This window comes from Salmo salar, chromosome ssa22, assembly GCF_905237065.1.
Source record: "Salmo salar chromosome ssa22, Ssal_v3.1, whole genome shotgun sequence".
NCBI lineage: Eukaryota > Metazoa > Chordata > Actinopteri > Salmoniformes > Salmonidae > Salmo > Salmo salar.
This window is the reverse complement of record NC_059463.1, coordinates 26,151,743-26,173,448: the sequence shown is the minus strand read 5'-3', so window position 1 is coordinate 26,173,448 and position 21,706 is coordinate 26,151,743. Positions and strand designations below refer to the sequence as shown.

General features: G+C 43.6%; 1 protein-coding gene across 1 annotated transcript in view; it reads left to right on the top strand.

Annotated features, from left to right (window-relative positions):
* The window catches only part of LOC106583131 (calmodulin-binding transcription activator 1), a 128,917-nt gene extending 113,641 nt beyond the window's left edge, over positions 1 to 15,276 (top strand). Inside the window, exons 12-23 of the mRNA XM_045705826.1 lie at positions 4,858 to 5,003; positions 5,106 to 5,290; positions 5,412 to 5,490; positions 5,587 to 5,854; positions 5,940 to 6,412; positions 6,505 to 6,665; positions 6,790 to 7,042; positions 7,452 to 7,523; positions 7,759 to 7,779; positions 7,894 to 8,039; positions 9,456 to 9,527; positions 10,455 to 15,276. Of these exons, the coding sequence (XP_045561782.1) occupies positions 4,858 to 5,003; positions 5,106 to 5,290; positions 5,412 to 5,490; positions 5,587 to 5,854; positions 5,940 to 6,412; positions 6,505 to 6,665; positions 6,790 to 7,042; positions 7,452 to 7,523; positions 7,759 to 7,779; positions 7,894 to 8,039; positions 9,456 to 9,527; positions 10,455 to 10,530 (1,952 nt within the window). The 3' untranslated portion in view covers positions 10,531 to 15,276. The remainder of the gene's footprint in view (positions 1 to 4,857; positions 5,004 to 5,105; positions 5,291 to 5,411; positions 5,491 to 5,586; positions 5,855 to 5,939; positions 6,413 to 6,504; positions 6,666 to 6,789; positions 7,043 to 7,451; positions 7,524 to 7,758; positions 7,780 to 7,893; positions 8,040 to 9,455; positions 9,528 to 10,454) is intronic.
* Positions 15,277 to 21,706: the final 6,430 nt, after the last annotated feature.

Here is a 21,706-nt window from a genome sequence, read left to right as displayed (position 1 = left end):
TTGGCTGCTTTTCCTTCACTCTGCGGTCCAACTCATGCCAAACTTTCTCAATTGGGTTGAGGTCGGGTGATTGTGGAGGCAAGGTCATCTGATGCAGCACTCCATCCCTCTCCTTCTTGGTCAAATAGTCCTTACACAGCCTGGAGGTGTGTTGGGTCATTGTCCTTTTGAAAAACAAATGATAGTCCCACTAGGCGCAAACCAGATGGTTGTGGTAGCCATGCTGGTTAAGTGTGCCTTGAACTCTAAATAAATCACTGACAGTGCCCCCAGCAAAGCACCCCCACACCATCACACCTCCTCCTCCATGCCTCATGGTGGGAACCACACATGCAGAGATCATCCGTTCACCTACTCTGCATCTCACAAAGACACGGCAGTTGGAACCAAAAATCTCAAATTTGGACTCATCAGACCAAAGGATAGATTTCCACTGGTCTAATGTCCATTGCTCGTGTTTCTTGGCCCAAGCAAGTCTCTTTTTCTTATTGGTGTCCTTTAGTAGTGGTTTCTTTGCAGCAATTCGACCATGTAGGCCTGATTCACACAGTCTCCTCTAAACAGTTGATGTTGAGATATGTCTGTTACTTGAACTCTGTGAAGCAATTATTTGGGCTGTAATTTCTGAAGCTGGTAACTCTAATGAACTTATCCCCTGCAGCAGAGGTAACTCTGGGTCTTCCTTTCCTGTGACGGTCTTCATGAGAGCCAGTTTCATCATAGCGCTTGATGGTTTTTGAAACTGCACTTGAAGAAACTTTCAAAGTTCTTGGCATTTTCTGGATTGACTGACCTTCATGTCTTAAAGTAATGATGGACTGTTTTTTCTCTTTACTTATTTGAGCTTTTCTTGACATAATATAGACTTGGTCTTTTACCAAATAGGGCTATCTTCTGTATACCCCCCGCCTTGTCACAACACAACTGATTAGCTCAAACACATTAAGAAGGAAATAAATTCCATAAATGTACTTTTAACAAAGCTCACCTGTTAATTGAAATGCTTTCCAGGTGACTACCTCATGAAGCTGGTTGAGAGAATGCCAAGAGTGTGCAAAGCTGTCAAGGCAAAGGGTGGCTACTTTGAAGAATCTCAAATATAAAATATATTTTGATTTGTTTAACACTTTTGGTTACTACATGATTCATATGTGTTATTGCATAGTTTTGATGTCTTCACTATTATTTTACAATGAAGAAAATAGTAAAAATAAAGAAAAACCCTGGAATGAGTAGGTGTGTCCAACCTTTATACTGCAGCCTCCAGGGAACCTTAGTGTGGGGGACATACTATACCTGTGTATAATTGCTGTCATGTAAACTGAAATGAAGTTTTTAAACACCTGTTGGTCATAGGTTTAAGACCCTTGTTTTATGTGATTGCTGTGTGTTTGGTTGTTTTTCACCATGTACAACATGAAGACAACATCCTGCCAATTATTGAATGGCAATAAGGTTTCCTGACTGTAAGAACCTCTAAGTAGTTACATTTTGTTTGCTACTCAATTTTCCCTCTCACACAAACATTCACTCTTGCAAACACGAGTCTGTGCAACAAGGTGCTGTAATTCTTCAATGCCTGTATAGTTCAGGGGCGTGTGTTTCATCTCATTCGCTCCAGTCTGTGATAGATACGCTATTGTGGCCTGTGCTATCGCCCGCAATGCAGAGAGAGACAGCGAGCGAGCAAGAGAGAAAGAGCGAGAGAGAGATGGGGGAGGGGCAGTGCGGCAATGCGTCTACAGAAAGACGCACTGCTGCGGTCCACATAAAGAGAACACTCGCATAATGTTTTGATGCGTTGACGGTCTGTTTTATTGCAGCTAAATGTAAACCGCAATGGGTGTTCATGTGAGGTTCCGCTCACATAGGATACACAAAGCGGAATAGCAATAGATTTTAGAGCGTTTTAGAGCGCTGGAGGTGGGATTAATAGACCAGCCATCTGTGCATAGTCGCTCCCAGCATAATCTCGACAGACTGACCGAATGAGAGAGAGGCGTAGCCTCGGCAGCCTAGTTTAAGCCTGTTTCAGTGGTCGGTCGCCCCATATTGAGGCTCGTTGTCATAAACTAGCCTACCAAAACTGTACAATGCACCAAAGAGATCAAATAGCCGAATGATAAAGCACGGCTACCCAGGAATATTTGCATTAGCCTACTCACGCCTGCTTGAATTCACTATCGTCTCTCCACTGTGCCTTTGTTTGAAAAGCGGGCAGTCAAGTTATTCTACTGTCTCTGACTCTTGCGATTCGTTTATTTTTCTCCCACCGATGATGACCGAGACACCGGTAGCTCGTGGAACTCCCCATGGTTAGATTTAACCCCGGCGTCTGTTTCCCTGCGGCGCAATTAGAATGAACGTCTGCCCTGTTTACGCACCTATCACGGTTTTAGGGGAGAGAAACGGCGCGAAATGGGAGGGGAGAGAAGAGACTCTCTCTCTCGGCTCTTCCACTTTGTTCTATTGATGTTGCATGGTAGCAAGCGTCGCACACCTCAAACTAAAAGGGAACTGTAAAACAGAAGAAGAAGGACAAAGAGAGCGTCAGAGAAACTATTTGAGCTTTCCGGTTAGTAGCCTTATCTATTATGTGAAAACGAGATAGAAAACAGAAAATAGACTTTTAGTTGTTGTCGGTGTTTTGTGCATTTACCTCGTAATTGGTGTTGAAAATGCAAGAGCCACAGAGTGTCTCGGAGGTCGCTGTTGAGTCTGGACTGGAGCCATTTAGAGGATTTTAGTTTATCCTATTATTCACTTTGGCTATCTGACTGTGGTGTTGATAGTAGGCTATGTCTGCCTATGCATGCTCGCATCATCTCGAATGTCGTTAGTTGTGTGTGTTTACATTGCTTTCATTGGTCATTGCCGATGATATACCTGGTAAAGGCTCATAGCCAACACAGTCCAGGTCAAATTCCCTCATCTTGCGGCACAGGTATTAAAACGTGTGTAAATGGCTAACCCCTGTATATTATGTTGTGTAACTTGGCTGGCCTGGTAGCACAATGACTAAGTAACTAAGTAACACGTGTGCTGTGGAAGAGCTGCTATTTCTTTCTCTCTCTCTCTTGCGCTTTGTCTCTCTCTCTCTCCTTCTCTCTGAATAAATCAACCTCAAACAAAGGACTACAATAAGCCACTGTCCTGTGTAGCTCATATACCGTTTGGGGACTTCTGTAGCCTAGTCTATTAACTTTTCACAAAGGCATAGGCCTACATTTAGGGCAATGAACTATTATAACTTGTAAACTATAAGTGAGTGAATGGAACAGAGGGGAGTAGGCAACTAGCTGGTCTGAACCAAGTTGAAGTTGCATGAAGCGTGGTCCCACATTCTGATTTCAGCACCAAGAGAAGTGGACAGTGCCACGAGTTTTAGACTAGCTGTGAGTTGTGCTGAAAGCTTGTAGGTTGGTGAAAATAATTTCCTAATGTGACATTTCACAGTTTTTATTCTGGTTACTTTAACAAATATATAACAATTTAACAAATCCCAAGTCTGATGGGCAGGAACGGGCAGGAAGTGGGTCAAAACTTGGAACAGAATTGAACAGTTCTGGAAAACAAGCTTTTCTCTAATTAAACAGACCTCCCGCCATCCATAAATACCTGACTGAAAAAAACTAAAACATAGAAACAAGCATGTTGTCAGCAGTGGTCATGTCTCCACCGCCAAGTACTGTGTTGTCCTTGACATGCTGTTGTCACTGACATGCTGTGTGTGTGACTGGAAGTGCCCCTGAGGACCTCATAGAAGGGTAGGAACGGGGTGTAGCCTATGGAGTAGACGGGTAGGCTCCCTGTAGGAGGAACGCGACTGACACACATACAAACATATCTTGTGAGCAACACAAACATGGTTGGAGACTGAGACACACAAGTCTGTAGATACACACATGCAGAGACACACACACACACACACACACACACACACACACACACACACACACACACACACACACACACACACACACAGTTGGAGAGTCAAAGAGGGTCAGTGTAATTCCTGATTCCTCTGTGTCTGGTGAGAGATCAAGGTCCCACATGCAGCAGACTGATGCAACACCCACACAGATCGGAGTAATCCAGACAGACCCGCCTAGACATAGAACAGAGAAACTTCTAAATTCCCCCTAAAATTCAGTCCACCCAATGTGGTGGTATAACCAGCTGGTATTGAACCCAATATGTCTGGGTGACTACAGACCATGTTAGCCCACTGACCTTAAGGCATTTGTTTGGGAAGCTAACACAACATGTTGAGTTTGTTTTTCTGTTCATTCAGATGAGCTCTCTGTCGTGCGTAGCTGGCAGGCTATGCTCCACTCTGATTGGCTGTAGTAGTTGTGTTAAAGGGGAGGAGCTCTTATGTCACAGTTGTCGTCCCACCCTCTTCTCCTCCTCTGTGTGTGCCGCATCCTGAGAGAGAGAGAGAGAGGAGAGAGAGAGAGAGAGACGGAGATGGAGAGGGAGAGGGAGAAAGAGAGACCATCAGGTGGGGATGACATAATCTGCACTGCAGCAACACTGCAGTAGCATTTGAACAAAGACGCGCGCAAGCACACACACACACAGTGCAAGTACACACTCCTGTTCTCTATCACATAGATACAAACATTGACTATTGTTGACTTGCCCCCAGGTCTAATTTGTTTTTAAGGTTTATCTCTGTAGAGAGAGAGCTTGATGTTTCGCCCTGTAAACTCTGTTTTCTCTTACTGTATGGGAATCTGCTATAGGGACAATGTACACATTATGAATAGAGTAATGCACATCTCACCTCAACCAGTCATCTCTGCCTGTCCCACTTTTATCCAATCACAGTGTGTCCCTCCTTTGTTTCCATAGATACCCAGTTCAGGATGTCCATTCTGGAGCGTCTGGAGCAGATGGAACAGAGGATGGCTGAGATAACCAATCACCATCAGACCTCCGAAACCACGGCAGCCACGGGGGGAGTTGGAGGAGCAGGAGGCACTGACCACCAGTCCCAGGTAACTCAGTGGAGTGGTTCATTGATTGGTTGGTTGATTGGCTAGTTAATTGTTTGATTGTTTTATTGATTGATTGCTTTTTACCCCTCCCTCTCTCTCCAGCTCTCCCCAGCCGAGGGTTCATTTGAGGGCCGTGTGGTGGTGGTGTGTGAGAAGATGATGACCCGCCCCTGTTGGGTTTCCTCCAATCAGCTGATCCACAGCCGGAGTTCCCGGGGCATGACCCTGCTGCACCTGGCCGCAGCTCAGGGATACGCAGGGTTAATACAGACTCTCATCCGCTGGCGGTGAGAATCCACACACACACACACACACACACACACACACACACACACACACACACACACACACACACACACACACAGGTACATTAAGATATGGTTCTAAACGTGCTCCTCTGTTCCTCAGCACTAAGCATGCAGACAGCATAGATCTGGAATTAGAGGTGGACCCGCTCAATGTCGACCACTTCTCCTGCACCCCACTGGTAAGAGATTGTGTTTGTGATGTAATGTGAATGTATGTTCTGTCTATATTTATTTAATGCTGTGTGTATATGACGTGTTTTGTCTCCACCCGATAGATGTGGGCCTGTGCTCTGGGTCATACAGAAGCAGCGCTGGTTCTGTACCAGTGGGACCCCAGAGCTTTGGCCATCCCTGATTCACTGGGCCGCCTGCCACTCAGTATTGCACGCTCACGGGGACACACTCGCTTGGCCGAGCTACTGGAGCAGCTGCAACAGACTCCTCCTACTCAGAGTCCACCCACTGACACCTGGATGGACAGGTGGAGCAGCGAATCGGAGCCCAGTGGACATAGGGAAAGCCCCGCCCCCAGCTCTAACCCAGGTGAGAGAGGTTACCTTGGTTACATTGGGGTATTTAACCCTGAGGGCCGCAGTTTCATGTGTGATATCATGCTCTGTCTCTCCAGACCTAAGGAGAACCAGGACAGAACCACAACAGAGCACCCAGAACCACAGCCAGAGTCAGAGCTGGGCTCACCAGGGCCAACCCCAGTTGCAGGGCCAACACCGGGGGCCACCGGACAACCAGGGAGACCTCCCACCAGCCAAGAGACTCAAACTCAACCCTGAGTCCCAGCAACAGCCAGTCACCCCCCCACGCTCTCAACTACCCAACCTCAGCCCCCTAAATACTCACCCCCCCAGACCCAGCTCTAACTCCCCAAATCCCCACTTCCCCAGCCCACCTCTGCAGGGCAGGTTAGGGGGGTCAGGGGGTGGCAGTAGGTATAGCTTGAGGCAGGCTCTTGGGAGGCGGAGTTTGGCCAGGAGGATTCTGGGAAAGGAGAGACTGGCCAATCATTTGCGTCAGAGGGGCGTATCCACCAGGGGGGAGGAGCCAGAACTGCTGACCTATCAGGAGAACAGTGAAGACCTGCAGGTAGGAGGAGCTTAGGCTAGTTGGACCAATAACTCCACTCAAGCCTCCACTTTGACTTCATGCAAGCACTTATGTGTGTGTGTGTGTTGCAGATGAACATGATGATGCTGGCAGAACACATCATGGAGGCCACTCCTGACAGGATCAAACAGGAGGGTTTTGTTGCCACGGAGACTGAGACGTCGCCACCGGAGACCGTTGGGGTCAGCGGTGATGTCAGCTGGTTGGCTAGTTACATTGGTGACGTGGAGCGGTGAGTCCAGAAAACTCCTATCTCTATATCTCCTATCTCTATATGATACTGTCATATTGTATCGATATAGTGTATATTACTGCCTGCACTCCCCCTCATACTGCTTCTGGTGCTTTTCCTCCAGGTTTCTATACTCCAGGCCCCAGATGCCCACCCCAAACCCCATACCAAGCCCCCTGTCTGGGCCTGAGGATCAGGAAAGTCCCCTGGCTCCGCAAGGCCTGCCCTCCCCGGCTGACTGGAGCTCCTTCCTGCATGCGTCACTCAGTGGAGAGGGCCCAGACACCAACCCTGCCCACCTCACACTGACAGAGGCAGAGCAAAGAGAACTGTACGAGGCTGCAAGACACGCCCACCACACCCTCAGAAAGTACAAGGTATTGATAATAACTCTCAAAAATCACTCAAAGCACTACAAAATACAACAGAAGGGTCAAGTAGAAGAAGACTTTATTTGGGGTTAAAAGTTCTCCCTGCCAGGTCCCTGGCTCCACAGGTTGAAGGGTGAATGGGTGGATGTCTGGAGTAGTATTGTCTGGATGTGTGTGATTGACCCTGCATGGGGAGTTTAAGCAGAGCATGGCCTGGATAGAAAAAACAACTGCACTGCATTCTCTCTCTCTCTCTCTCTCTCTCTCTCTCAAGAGGATACACTGCAACAACTGTATGATCTAGAATCCAGTGTTGTGAAGTTTGGGGTCAACCATCTGTGGCTCGCATGCCCACTCCTGGTCTCTCCCCTGTGGTTGCCATGCCAACTCACCCTTCCCTCCCTCCTTCCTCTAGGGCCGGCCAATCCAGGAGCAACGTAAAGAGACCGTAGCAGTGGTCCAGCGCTGCTATAAGAAATACAAACAGGTACAGTAAGACTTTCAATCACAGATCAATCAGAAGAACATATCAGCCCTGCTACTGAAACCAATGACCAATCAGCATCAGTCAGCTCAGCCATTAGTCAGGACAGCTAGAACACAGCAGCTGACATACCTTCTACTCTATGTCTAGTCTGGTCCACTATGACTGGATGTGTCCACAATATGTCCTTCATACTCTCTCTCTTTCTCTCTCACCCCCTCTCTCCATCTCTCTCAAGCTGTCATGGATAGCCTTGAAGGTAGTGTGGCACACTCTCTCTCAATCTCTCTGTCTTTATTCTATAACACATTGTTTGAATGTACATTACGTTTGTACTATTTCCCTGACCAGTCTAATGTAATATCTCTATCAGTATGCACTTTATAAGAGGATGACGCTGGCAGCCATTTTGATCCAGAGCCGCTTCCGCAGTTTCCACGAACAGAGGAAGTTCCAGCAGAGCCGGCGAGCAGCAGTACTGATCCAGCAATACTACCGCAGCTACAGACACTCTCTCAGGTACACACATGGCACGCACATAGGTCGTTATCAATACAGCATCACAATAAGGTGCACATAGGTCGTTATCAATACAGCATCACAATAAGGTGCACATAGGTCGTTATCAATACAGCATCACAATAAGGTGCACATAGGTCGTTATCAATACAGCATCACAATAAGGTGCACATAGGTCGTTATCAATACAGCATCACAATAAGGTGCAGAACGTTTGATTTGCCTGCTGGGGCGCGAGGAGACCCCCATTGCCGCTGCGTGTCGTTTTTAAGGGATTGTTAAATACATGTTATAACTATTTGGTTTTAATATCATCACCTCTTGAAGAGCATATTCAGAACTACGCATTTACAATTATGCCACATTTATCTCTATCATCAGAGTTATACAGCCAGTAACTGCCTGCTTTCATGATCAGTAAACATCAATTGATCATGTCATTTCAGATACGTGAGAGTAGCCTCAGGATTTCTCTTTATATTGGCCACCATTAATTGGATATTTGAGTGATATAACGTAATAGTGAACTATACCTGACCAGTATGAGTGGTTTAGGTTAATTTCCCATCCTTTGTGGGGTCTACCTGTCAAGCAGCAGAAGGATGCATTTGCCAAAGTATTGTTTGATAATGTTTACTTTGCAAGATACCAGTAGAAACTTTGTACAGTTGGCTAAACATAGTGGTAAGTAGACCTAATGTACTTTTTTATCCAACCAATGTGGACCTACCTAGCAAAGTTAGCTAACATTATCCCCTTTTCAACATTGTTTTTCTGAGTGTTTAATCACGATTGCTGCTGACAGACATGATAGGTTACAGTGATTGATGGACAACGTCAAAGTGGCTAGCTAGCTAACAACAGATCGCGTCAATATGACTAGTTAACAAGCAACTTCCAGGGCTTAAACTAGATGGCTATATCCAAATATAGTTTGATTTGCTTGTCATCTATTGTGGTGGTGACAGAAGTCTGACTGACAACTTTACCAGGACGATGACTTGTCAACCTCTTTCCAAAAGCCTAATCTCTGATGACGCAAGCTAAATGACACATGTTTTACATGCCAAATGGATAGGCTACCCTCACGTATCTTGACATTTTACTGATCATGAAAGCAGGCAGTTACTGGCTGTATAACTCTGATGATAGAGATAAATGTGGCATAATTGTAAATGCGTAGTTCTGAATATGCTCTTCAAGAGGTGATGATATTAAAACCAAATAGTTATAACATGTATTTAACAATCCCTTAAAAACGACACGCAGCGGCAATGGGGGTCTCCTCGCGCCCCAGCAGGCAAATCGAACCCTCTGCAACTTATTGTGACATTTTATTGATTCCCACCTATACACACAAACAGACATGCACACACACACACACCCTAACTGTGCTGTGTGGTTGTCATCATGCAGCAGTCTCCTCACTAAGAGACAGAACCAGGCTGCCCGTAAGATCCTGAGGTTCCTGCTCAGATGCCGCCACAGGTACTAACACACACAGTCTCCTTCCTACTCCAGACCAGCTGTCACTACATCACCATGATGGAGAGGATGCAGGTGTTGACCCTGTCTGTCCTCTCTAGCATGGCCGTGTGGTGACAGCCCCACCCCTCCTCTCCATACCCAGTGTGTGTGTGTGCTAATAGTTGGTGTTGTTTTGCTGTTTCTGTGAAGCCTCTTGATGGACCATAGACCAGTCAAACGGGTAAGTGAGCACCAGTAACTCAGTTTGGGCTTTTCTTACCCCCTCTTCTTACTCTCATTTCTTACTTTCTCCTCATACTCTCTCTTTTTCTCTCCTTTGCCCCTTCTCTCTCTCACTTTTCTCTCGCTCCCTCTCTCCATGTGGCTGATGCCTGTTTGCATGTCAGCTCTCTTGAGAGGGAGAGAGGGAACACTGGGTCAGTCCAAACCTCAAACATAAACACCTCTATCTGTCCCTCTAGTCCCTTTGCTTTCTCTCTCTTTCTATCTCTTCCTCGCTCTCCCTCTGTTCCTCTCTCTTTCTCTCTCTGAATATTGCTGAATGATGCTGGTATTTCTGCATGACTGACAGAGAGAGGGGGCAGGTCCTTCCGCTTTACTTCCAGGGACTGGGGCATGCTTTGAATGACATCACTTCCTCTGTGGGAGGGGCTTCTCTCTTGTTTGGCCTGCCAGTATCCTGCTATTATTTTTGGCTTGGTAGTTGTGGAGGGAGAGGGGGGGAGAAGTGTGTGTGTGCGCGCTTGCCCGTGTGCGTGGGTGGGTGTGCGCGTGTGTGTGTGTGTATGAGGCCGCTCATCTTACAGTCATCTGAGAACTGTAACACAGAAAGTGGCTGGTGAACCAAAATAACTGTTTGTTGTCCCCAGTGCCACCCATCAGTGTGGTGTGAGTGTGTGTCTGACCTGGGGCTCTTCTCTCCTCTAGGGCAAGAGAGCAGAGAAAGGCCAGGGGTCCTGAGAGCCCACGACCCAGTCCAACACAGAGCCCCCTCATCCTGTGAGCTCCTCTACACCCTTCTCTTCCCTCTCCTCCTCTCCCTTCCTCCCTCGGTCTCACACAGGGGCAACTCTCTTTTCCTCCCTCTCCTCATACCACTCTCACAATGGGACTACTTCACAGTCCACACTCCTCTAATCCAAACAGGCTGCTAACACTCAAACAGGAGAATGAGGAGGGATACATGGCAACTATATCACTGAGACAACACAGAGACAACTCTCCTCTCTCTCTCTCCTCCCTCCTCTGCTCTGATGAACGTATGGACCTGGCTCTGGCCACAGCATCGCTTTGCTTTCCCCTTCCTCCAGATCACAGGGAGGAAACTACATTACCCTGCCTGGCATCTTTGCACTCTTCACAGATAGATCAATGTTTTCTACAAGAGCAGAAAAGAACAAGAGAAAAAGATCAGGATGCAGCTGAAGATGAACATTTTGTTATCGAAAGTGTTCGATACGGAGAATGGGATGATTGGTTTTCTCATATGGGCAACATTTGCATTGACATGCATAATCTATATTGGACCTGTTGTACTTGCTGTATAAATGATACATTTTAGGAAAGGAAAACATAAACCAAATATCACTCCCATATCCTGTATGCATGCACTGTTTTTCACTAGCTCTTCTCCTCCCATGGCTTTTATGGCAGTTGGCAAAGTCAATGTGATCACCACACTCTGATTGGCTGGCTAGACAGGTCAACCAGTCACCCAGTCCCCCAAAAGAGAAGTACTACACTTGAATGTAAGAAGAACATTAACAGATAGGGGTTTAGGTGTAAATAACAGTGTCTTAATTTGTTATATTGACTTGTCTATGAAGTCATTCTCTGAAGCAGCATTTTGCTAGCCTGATGTGTGAGTCTGTGTTTGTTGAATCTAATGCATGTGTTTGAGCTGTGAGCTCCTGCATGCGAACCAAACTTGTTTGTTTTGTATTTATGTGTAGTGGTGTCTCACTTCTGTCCTCATTGACTATCTCTACCCTGTGTTTATCATGTGCTCTATGTAAGGAAAATAACCTGGCTTTTCTGTTTTTATTTATGTATTATTTATCTCTTTTTTTATTTTGTCTTTTGTTAATTTTTCTTATTTACCTTGTTCTGTTTTTCATTTAATTTACAGTAAGAAAAGGGCATATTAGCCCGAGTCAGTTTTATCCCCCTATTGTGTGGTAATGTGTGGTAATATGTGACATATTCGGTTCAGATGGTTATCTGTCTCTGTCAATTTGTTCTTAACATGAACTTCAAAAAGCCACATATGGTTTTGAGGAGAGTGTCACATTGCATTGCCTTGACTTCTTATAGTCTGTGAGAAGTCCCTATACTTACTATACGCTAGCCCCTGTCTAGGACATGGGTCCCTATATTAGCCCTTATAGAGTTTAGCCCAACCCATATTTTTGACTATTTAGCGTCTCTGTACATAAAATGACGAGGTATGGGTATATATGGAGACCCTGGATCTTTTTCATGAGAAAAGACTGTATTTAAGAATATATATTATTTTACTTCTATAACAACAATATGAGCAGATAGAGACCCGGGTATACGGATAGAGACCCGGGTATACAGATAGAGACCCGGGTATACAGATAGAGACACGGGTATACAGGACAATTGTATTGTTTGTAAATAATGTAAATACTAACCATGGATCTATGTGCATGAGAAAATAAGACAAAGAAACGGGGCAAGAAAATCAACATACATTTTTTTGTGGCTATGGACTGTAAGAGGATTTGAACTACTTCACTTTACAAGTGTTTGATATAAGTGTTATTGAAGAACATTTTGCTAACGCATGACATTGATGAAATCTTAGGTTAAAACAAGTGATATAAAGAATAAGGGCAGAAAGCAAAATGTATACACATCATGCTTTTGATTTCAGGCTAGCAAGAATGAAATCATTTTGCTAGTGGTGCCAAGTATTATGAATTCTACTTTCCCCTAGGATTAGCGCAGGAGTTTTTCCTGACCATGTGGTCACTTGTTCAGGAAAAACTCCTGGTCCAGGAGGTAAAACATACACGTATTAAATATACTGTACACAGTCATCTCAAGCAACTGAAGGGTGGGAAAGCAAGGAGAACTTCATAATCGATTCTTGTAAAGTGTACACAGAATGAGTTCCTGTCAGGTGTCAAAACCAAACAAGCTGGTGATGTTACTGTTTCTGTTAGTGTGGTCCTCTGTGGCTCAGTTAGGAAGAGCGTTGTGCTGGCAATGCCAAGGTTGTTGGTTCATTTCCTGCAGGGATCACACACATACTCAAAATGTATGCCCTCACTGTACTAAGTTACTTTGGATAAAAGTGTCTGCTAAGGGGTATATACTTTTATGTTAATGCATTGCAGATTTGAAACTTTCATCTCTTAGCTTCAGACAGATGTTTTCCCCTACACATTCCTCAGCATGTAATTGCCAATAGTGTTACAATGAGGCATTTCCTTCCCTGGAGTGTCTTACAGATTTGCTTTGACTGATGATTATGACCAGTTTGGTTTAGAAAGTGCCTACTCATATACAGAACGTGCAAGCTAATATCAAGAACCCACTATATGTCTCCAAATGAGTTAACCCATTCCCTCTATAGTTTCCCAAATTGTGTGTGACGATTATTCTACACAGAAGATTGGCGCCCAGTCTTATTTTGAACTCTAATTTGTTAGTGATTCCTACACCTAAGTGTATATGCATTGAAAATATTCCATTGTTAAAAGACAGCGACAAGTTGGCTATAGCAGAAACAGACTGATACTAGTCCTGCTTTTGGTCCTCTCAGCAGATGATGTATTCTACTCCTCCTACCAGGGAGACACTGAGTAGTGGATCCCAGCATGGGATCATTTGGGTTGCTACATTATAACAAAATGTCCGTAGCTCTGATTTGCCCCCTACATGTATTTATTTGTGAGAAGTAAACATGGACAACGTTTCAATCCTCATAGGGATCTCAGTTAGGTTGCCAGGTCATGCCATATCTCTGACTGGGCTGGTTGATATATTATAGGCTAAATTCTGCATGGCACATTCACGCCCATTTTGCAGTAATGGCAGTACATGTAGGCCTAGACACTGTCATATAGATACCTTGGGTTAAATATGGCAGAGTCTTTAGTGAGACGTAGAGCACAAGAAACCCTCTTTCTGGAATTCAACTGCTGTATGGTCATTCTCAAGGTGCAAATATCTGTTTTGAACGTTGATAAAGTGTATTCTTCTGCATGGAAATTGCACGACATTTCACTTTATTTATCATCTGTTCAGTCCTGGCAGTAATGTTCTTCCAACGTTCTTCTATAAAAACATATCTTAGCTGGAGCTAACTTCACAGACAGAGACATGCACACGACTCACTCGGTCATCTCACAATCTCCAATCTCGCACACACATCACTCTCTCTTTTCTTTTTTCTCAGGGAGCAGTAACTCCCTCAGATTTAAACTCAGGGTTCTAGAATGGCTTGGGGGTGTGGAGTAGGCCCTGTGTGTGTGTGTGTGTGTGTTAATCAGCCAATTGTGATTAGGCTATACCTCCTCTTTCATGAGATGACAGTGGCGATGACCCCACCGAGAGGTGGCAGACTGAGCTCTTGTTCACAGGGAGTTGGCCTGAGATGGGTGCCACACACATCATCCCATCTATAAAGGACTTCCACTTCCAAACACCTGAGACACAACATATAACATATATAATACAAACATTCAAATATATGTAGAGCCTCACAAAGAAGACAATAATATCCTCTCTAGGGCCTGGAGTGGTTTTCCTGACCAGGAAAAACTCTGGGCATAGTCTTTATGGCCCAGGAATTATTCATGTTGGAAAGGCTCTCCAGCTTATCGCTGTTTCACTCTGTAGTCAACTCTTGAATGCGCTTAATCATTTTATACCCTGGCCTGGAACTGTGCCCTCCAACCACATCACAGCTACACTAACAGAAACACAGAGAGGGGCTGCTGTTTAAAGGGGGTGAATTCACACTGGATAAGGCTTTCCACTGAAACACACAGAGCAATAAACAAACATATATACATTTTCTAAATGAGGATCTGTAAATTTAAGTAAGCGTAGAGATCAGTTTGTAGAGAAAAACATAAGCTATGTCACAGGCAACTTTGACTTCCTCTAAGGAAACTGGGCCACATTCAGTAGCCGAACGTTGCAGATAGAAATTCTATGAATATAGCTGACGTGATTCCTTATTCTACATGTCAGAGAGGCATGTTTGTTCTACATGCCATATTTCTATCTGAACATAACAAAACTCTGTGTCCTGCCGAATTCGCTCCCGGGCAAGCTGCACAGAGGTGACCTCTGACCCAGAGGTTAAAGGTCAAATAAGAGATAAATTATGAAATACAGGCCGTAGTTATAACGGGCTATGGGCTAACATCACTCTGCATGTTTAAATAGTGCTAGCTAGACTTCTCCCTCTCTTTCTCTTTTCCTCTCTCATCCCTAGCTTTGTTCCCTCCTATTTTGTGTTCTTCATGCCCCCTCTCTCTCTTTATCTCTCTCTCTTTCTACCTCTTTCCCTCTTTTGTAAGTGAATTTTTTATAATGTGCATGTATACGCATCAATAAATAGTTGAATATGTTTTTAAAAATAATCTTCTGCTGCTGAGGCCATGCAAAGTGTTTTGAATTGCCCTTATATGTGGAAAATGTATTTTGAATGCTTTACATAATTTCTGCTGTAAAATGAAATCTGAGTAAAAAGAAAATTTGCACTTTACTGTAATGGTCTGATGATTATTTTATTGTCAGTGTGATTGTACGACATTTAAAAGAAACTGGGCTACAAATTGTTTATCATATCTATGCTACATTTTTGTATTTGTAGTATTTCCAGAAATACTTCAGAAAATTAAGCCTCTGGTAATTCTGTCCATGGGCCTATAATGAAGTAAGTTGAGGCATTGAAGAAACTTTATTTCCTTGTTGAATAATGATTTCATTTAAAATAACTGTCTAGTGAAAATCTCACTTTTAAAAGCTCTTAGGGTTCGATTCAATCCGTATTGCGGAGGTTCAGCGTTACAACGTGATTGAAATGTAAAGGCAATGTTCCCGCATTAGCAGAGACTGCATTCACGATATTCACTGCATATGTTGGCTTTAAATTTCTATGGTGCAATCTGTAATGCTTCAGCGAAACAGATTGAATCAAGCCCTTAATCTGTTAACTCATACCCAAATAATGTTGTTGACTCATCCTGTACTTGAAGTTGTGGCCAAAGCATACATTTTAGAAGGAAAAAAAACACTTTAAAAAACCCTATCTCAAACTTTCATCTCAAACAGCTTGCTATTTCCTGATAGAGGATGACGTCATGTTTATGACCAAGATGTCTCACTGGCTCATTGGCTGTTTACTTGTCATTAATATTTTTATTAACCACTATATGCCCACAACATTCTGTCACAGAGTTTATAAACCCTGAGGTACAACATCACAAAGCTTGCGACGCAGACCAAGCAGACCAGGTTTGAGAAGTCAATGAGAGAAGTGAATTTTCTCGAAATCTCAAAGCACAACCTAGATTCGAGACCAATATCTTAAGTAGTTGAACATGTTATTACTCCAACCCCGTGAAAGTAACTAACTGACACATTTTCATTTTCGTCAAAAACAACTTTATATCGAAGGAGTGCCTTTGATTTGACGGCCTGCATGTGCTCAGTTTGCGCAAGACAACCGTTAGACCCGATGACAGGTTTCTACGCATGAACTTAGCTAGCCAACGACATCACCTACAAGCGTGATCGGTGACTGGAGAAGCAGTTTCTGCCTATCTTTACAATGTACTGTCTTTGATTCTGTTGTTGGGGTATGCCCACACCATTCAAACACTGAAAAGCTGCTTTTTAACATACCTAATTACCAGTTTTTGGAAGAAAACTATTTAACTCATATTGTCATTAATTATAGATCATATTTAATAGAAATCTGGAAACACTGGACAGCTGCTTTAAATCCATGTGTATGTATTGCTGGCTTCATGTGCTCATGGGAAACTGTGAAGTGGGAAGTGGTCAATCCAACATGATTGTGTTCAAGTGCTTCAACCAATAAGATTTTAGCTAGCTTGATAAACTAGCTACAATTGCTAATAATAAAGTTATCTAGCTTTCTTAGCTACATTATACATATTCATAAGGTTGTAATTGTCGAACACTGATTTGTTAACATCTGTTGGTTAAAAAGGTAAAATGTCATTGGTGAAACGTCACAACTCGACAACTCAGGTAACAACATTTTCTCAGAGTTTCCCACTTGTAATTCCGATTAGGATTGTTATTCAAGTGAAATTTCCCACTGCAAACTTGGAGCTTCCGATAACTCCGACAGCACGTGAACGCCGCATAATTTCATTCTCATTTGCCACGTTTACGTGTTAGTAGGACCTAGGAAACGCGTACATTTCCAACTTACTAACTAGTTGAACACGGCATATGTATAACTACAACCAGTTAGCAAGTTGGACATTTCAGAGTTTCCTATTTCCGACTAGCAGGTTAATGCAGCACTACATCACCCTTTTACCCATATTAGACTGCGTTTACACAGGCAGCCTAATTTAGATATTTTTTTCACTAATTGGTCTTTTGGCCAATCAGATCAACTCTAAAACAAGATCTGATGTGATTGGTCAGAAGACCAATTAGTTTGAAAAAAGATCAGAATTGGTCTACCTGTGTAAACACAGCGTTGTATGCCTATTCAAGACAAAGGAGATGATTGTGGACTACAGGAAAAAGAGAACCGAGCAAGCCCCCATTCTCATCGATGGGGTTGCAGTGGATCAGGTTGAGAGCTTCAAGTTCCTTGGTGTCCACATCACCAACAAATAACATGGTCCAAGCACACCAAGACAGTCGTGAAAAGGGCACGACACAACCCATTCCCCCTCAGGAGACTGAAAAGATTTGGCATGGATCCTCAGATCTTCAAAAGGTTCTACAGCTGCACCATCGAGAGCATCCTGACTGGTTGCATCACTGCCTGGAATGGCAACTGCTCGGCCTCTGACCGCAAGGCACTACAGAGGGTCGTGCGAACGGCCCAGTACATCACTGGGGCCAAGCTTCCTGCCATCCAGGACCTCTATACCAGGTGGTGTTAGAGGAAGGTCCTACAAATTGTCAAAACTCCAGCCACCCTAGTCATAGACTGTTCTCTCTGCTACTGCACGGCAAGCGGTACTGGAGCACCAAGTCTAGGTCTAAGAGGCTTCTAAACAGCTTCCACCCCCAAGCCATAAGACTCCTGAACATCTAATGAAATGGCTACCCAGACTATTTGCATTGCCCCCCCCCTCTTTTACACCACTGCTACTCTCTGTTATTATAATCTATGCATAGTCACTTTAATAACTCTACCTACATGTACATTTTACCTCAACTAACCTGTGCCCCCACACATTGACTCTGTACTGGTATCCCTGTATATAGTCTTGCTATTGTTATTTTACTGCTGCTCTTTAATTACTTGTTACATTTATTTCTTATTCGTATCCGTATTTTTTTTTTACATTTACATTTACATTTTAGTCATTTAGCAGACGCTCTTATCCAGAGCGACTTACAGCAGTAAATGCATACATTTCATATATATATATATATTTTTTTCCTGTGCTGGCCCCCCGTGGGAATCGAACCCACAACCCTGGTGTTGCAAACACCATGCTCTACCAACTGAGCTACAGGGAAGGCTTTTTAAACTCCGTTGTTGGTTAGGGGCTTGTAAGTAAGCATTTCACTGTAAGGTCTACACCTGTTGTATTCGGCGCATGTGACTAATACTGTGCTCTCTGCTACTGCAATTAAATTTTTTACAGTTTACAATTTGATTTGATTTATTCTGATGGATTTAGCTAGACAGGCAGCCTAATTATTATATTTTTTTCAAATTAATTGGGCTTTTGACCAATCAGATCAGCTCTTAAAAATAGCTTATGTGGAAACACTGGAAACACTTTTTTTCTTTTTTTTTGCAGAATTAGGCTGCCTGAGTTCTTCACTTGCCTTGGGTCAGGAGTAGAATCGCATTGCTGAATCAATGCTATTCCTGTTCAGAAAAGGGAGAAAGACAGACAATTTTTGTGAATGATAATGTGGATAGAACACTCCAAGAAGGATTTATTTTCTTTACACACCTGTGTGGAAATTTGGTAGGTTGATGTAAAGAAGTGCAGGAGGGAACCTGTGTGAAGCTATTCACAATAAGGATTAGCCACAATCTTGGAATTTGCGGTTCGTTGTCAAAATAAAAATTCCCCTTTTGCGAGGTTTCCATGTAATTGGCAACAGATTTTCATGCTAATATTCTAAAATGATTACCAGAGTGGGAGAATTTTTTTGCAAATTACAAAACAATAACAAACATAAATAGGACATCACTACAAGTATATTTTGGCTAGAGCACAAGTATAGCCTACATGATAAGATTATTATTATGGACAAAAAAGCGACATAACTTTTATTTGTCAAATGGCAGCCAAGCATCGATTATTATGTCACCAGAATAAGACCCTTGATATTTGTTGGAAAGGAGCATCGTGCTCATTGCCTTGCACTTTCACAACCCTGGGAAGATTGTCATTATTTTAAATCAAATCTTATTTATCACATGCGCCGAATACAACAGGTATTAACCTTGTAGTGAAATGTTTATTTACAAGCCTTTAACAAACAATTCAGTTTTAAGAAGAAAAAAGAGAAGAAATATAACAAACAATTAAGGAGCAACAATAAAATAACAGTAGTGAGGCTATATACAGGGGATTCTGGTACAGAGTCAATGTGCGGGGGCACCGGTTTGTCGAGGTAATTGAGGTAATATGTACATGTAGGTAGAGGTAAAGTGACTATGCATGGATAATAAACAGAGTAGCAGCAGTGTAAAAATGGGGGGTTGGGTGGGGACAATGTAAATAGTCCAGGTAGCCATTTGATTAACTGTCAAAGAGTCTTATGACTAAGGGGTAGAAGCTGTTAAGAAGTCTTTTTGATCTAGACTTGGCGCTCCGGTACCGCTTGCCATGCGGTAGCAGAGAGTACAGTCTATGACTAGGGTGGCTGGAGTCCTTGGCAATTTTTTGGGCCTTCCTCTGACACTGCCTGGTATAGAGGTCCTGGATGATAGGAAGCTTGGCCCCAGTCATGTACTGGGCTGTACACACTGCCCTCTGTAGTGCCTTGCGGTTGGAGATCAAGCAGTTGCTATACCAGGCAGTGATGCAACAAGTCAGGATGCTCTCGATGGTGCAGCTGTATAACTTTTTGAGGATCTGAGGACCCATGCCAAATCATTTCAGTCTCCTGAGGAGGAATAGGTTTTGTCGTGCCGTCTTCATGACTATCTTGGTGTGTTTGGACCATGTTAGTTTGTTGGTGATGTGGACACCAATGAACTTGAAGCTCTCAACCTCCACTACAGCCAAGTCGATGAGGATGGGGGTGTGCTCAGTCCTCCTGTTTCTGTAGTCCACAATATTCTCCTTTGTCTTGATCACATAGAGGGAGTTGTTATCCTGGCACCACACTGCCAGGTCTCGACCTCCTCCCTATAGGCTTTCTCATCGTTGTCAGTGATCAGACCTCCCACTGTTGTGTCGTCGGCAAATGTAGCGATGGTGTTGGTGTCATGCTTGGCCTTGCAGTCATGAGTGAACAGTGAGTACAGGAGGGGACTGAGCATGCACCCCTGAGGGTCCTCGTGTTGAGGATCAGCGTGGCAGATGTGTTGTTACCTACCCTTACCACCTGGGGCCGGCCCGTCAGGAAGTCCAGGATCCAGTTGCAGAGGGAGGTGTTCAGTTCCAGGGTCCTTAGCTTAGTGATTTTATTTTGTTTATATAACCTTTATTTAACAAGGAAAAACCCACTGAGACCCAGAGTCTCTTTTTCAGGGGAGACCTGGCCAAGAAGGCAGCAACAATCAATACATTACAGAATTAAAACATACAACAATACAATAACATGGTCCACTAAATTCATTCAGTGGCACTAACATATCTAGATGAAGCATGGATTGTAGATTATGCCACACATCTGGTGCATAAGAAGAGAAGGCAGTCTTGCCTAATACTGTGAATGTCCTGGGGACTTTAAGTAGCAACCACCTAGCAGACCGGGTATGGTAACTGCTGGTGGTGAAGGAGACCAGACTACAGAGGTAAAGAGGGAGTTTACCCAAAAGGGCTTTGTAGATGAACACATACAAATGTATCTTTCTGCGCATATAAACTGAGGTCCAACCTACCATTTGTTACAATGTGCAATGGTGGGTGGGTGAGTGACTTGGCATTTGTAATAAAGCACGAGGATGCATGATACACCGAGTCCAGTCTCTGTAAGACAGAGGAGATTGAAATCGCATACAACAAGTCCCCATAATCATCTACAGAGAGAAAAGTGGCCTGAACAAGCTTCTTTCTAGCAATAATCGGGAAGCAAGCCTTACTACACAAATAAAAACCCAATTTAAATTTAAGCTTTGTCACAAGATTATCCACATCAACTTTAAAGGACAACTTGTCATCCAACCAAATACCTACAGTTGAAATCAGAAGTTTACATACACCTTAGCCAAATACATTTAAACTCAGTTTTTCACAATTCCCGACATTTAATCCTAGTAAAAATTCCCTGTCTTAGGTCAGTTAGGATCACCACTTTATTTTAAGAATGTGAAATGTCAGAATAATAGTAGAGAGAATGATTTATTTCAGTGTTTATTTCATTCATCACATTCCCAGTGGGTCAGAAGTTTACATACACACAATTAGTATTTGGTAGCATTGTCTTTAAATTGTTTAACTTGGGTCAAATGTTTCGGGTAGCCTTCCACAAGCTTCCAACAATAAGTTGGGTGAATTTTGGCCCATTTCTCCTGACAGAGCTGGTGTAACTGAGTCAGGTTTGTAGGCCTCCTTGCTCGCACACGCTTTTTCAGTTCTGCCCACCAATTTTCTATGGGGTTGAGGTCAGGGCTTTGTGATGGCCACTCCAATACCTTGACTATGTTGTCCTTAAGCCATTTTGCCACAACTTTGGAAGTATGCTTGGGGTCATTGTCCATTTGGAAGATCCATTTGCGACCAAGCTTTAACTTCCTGACTGATGTTTAGAGATGTTGCTTCAATATATCCACATTATTT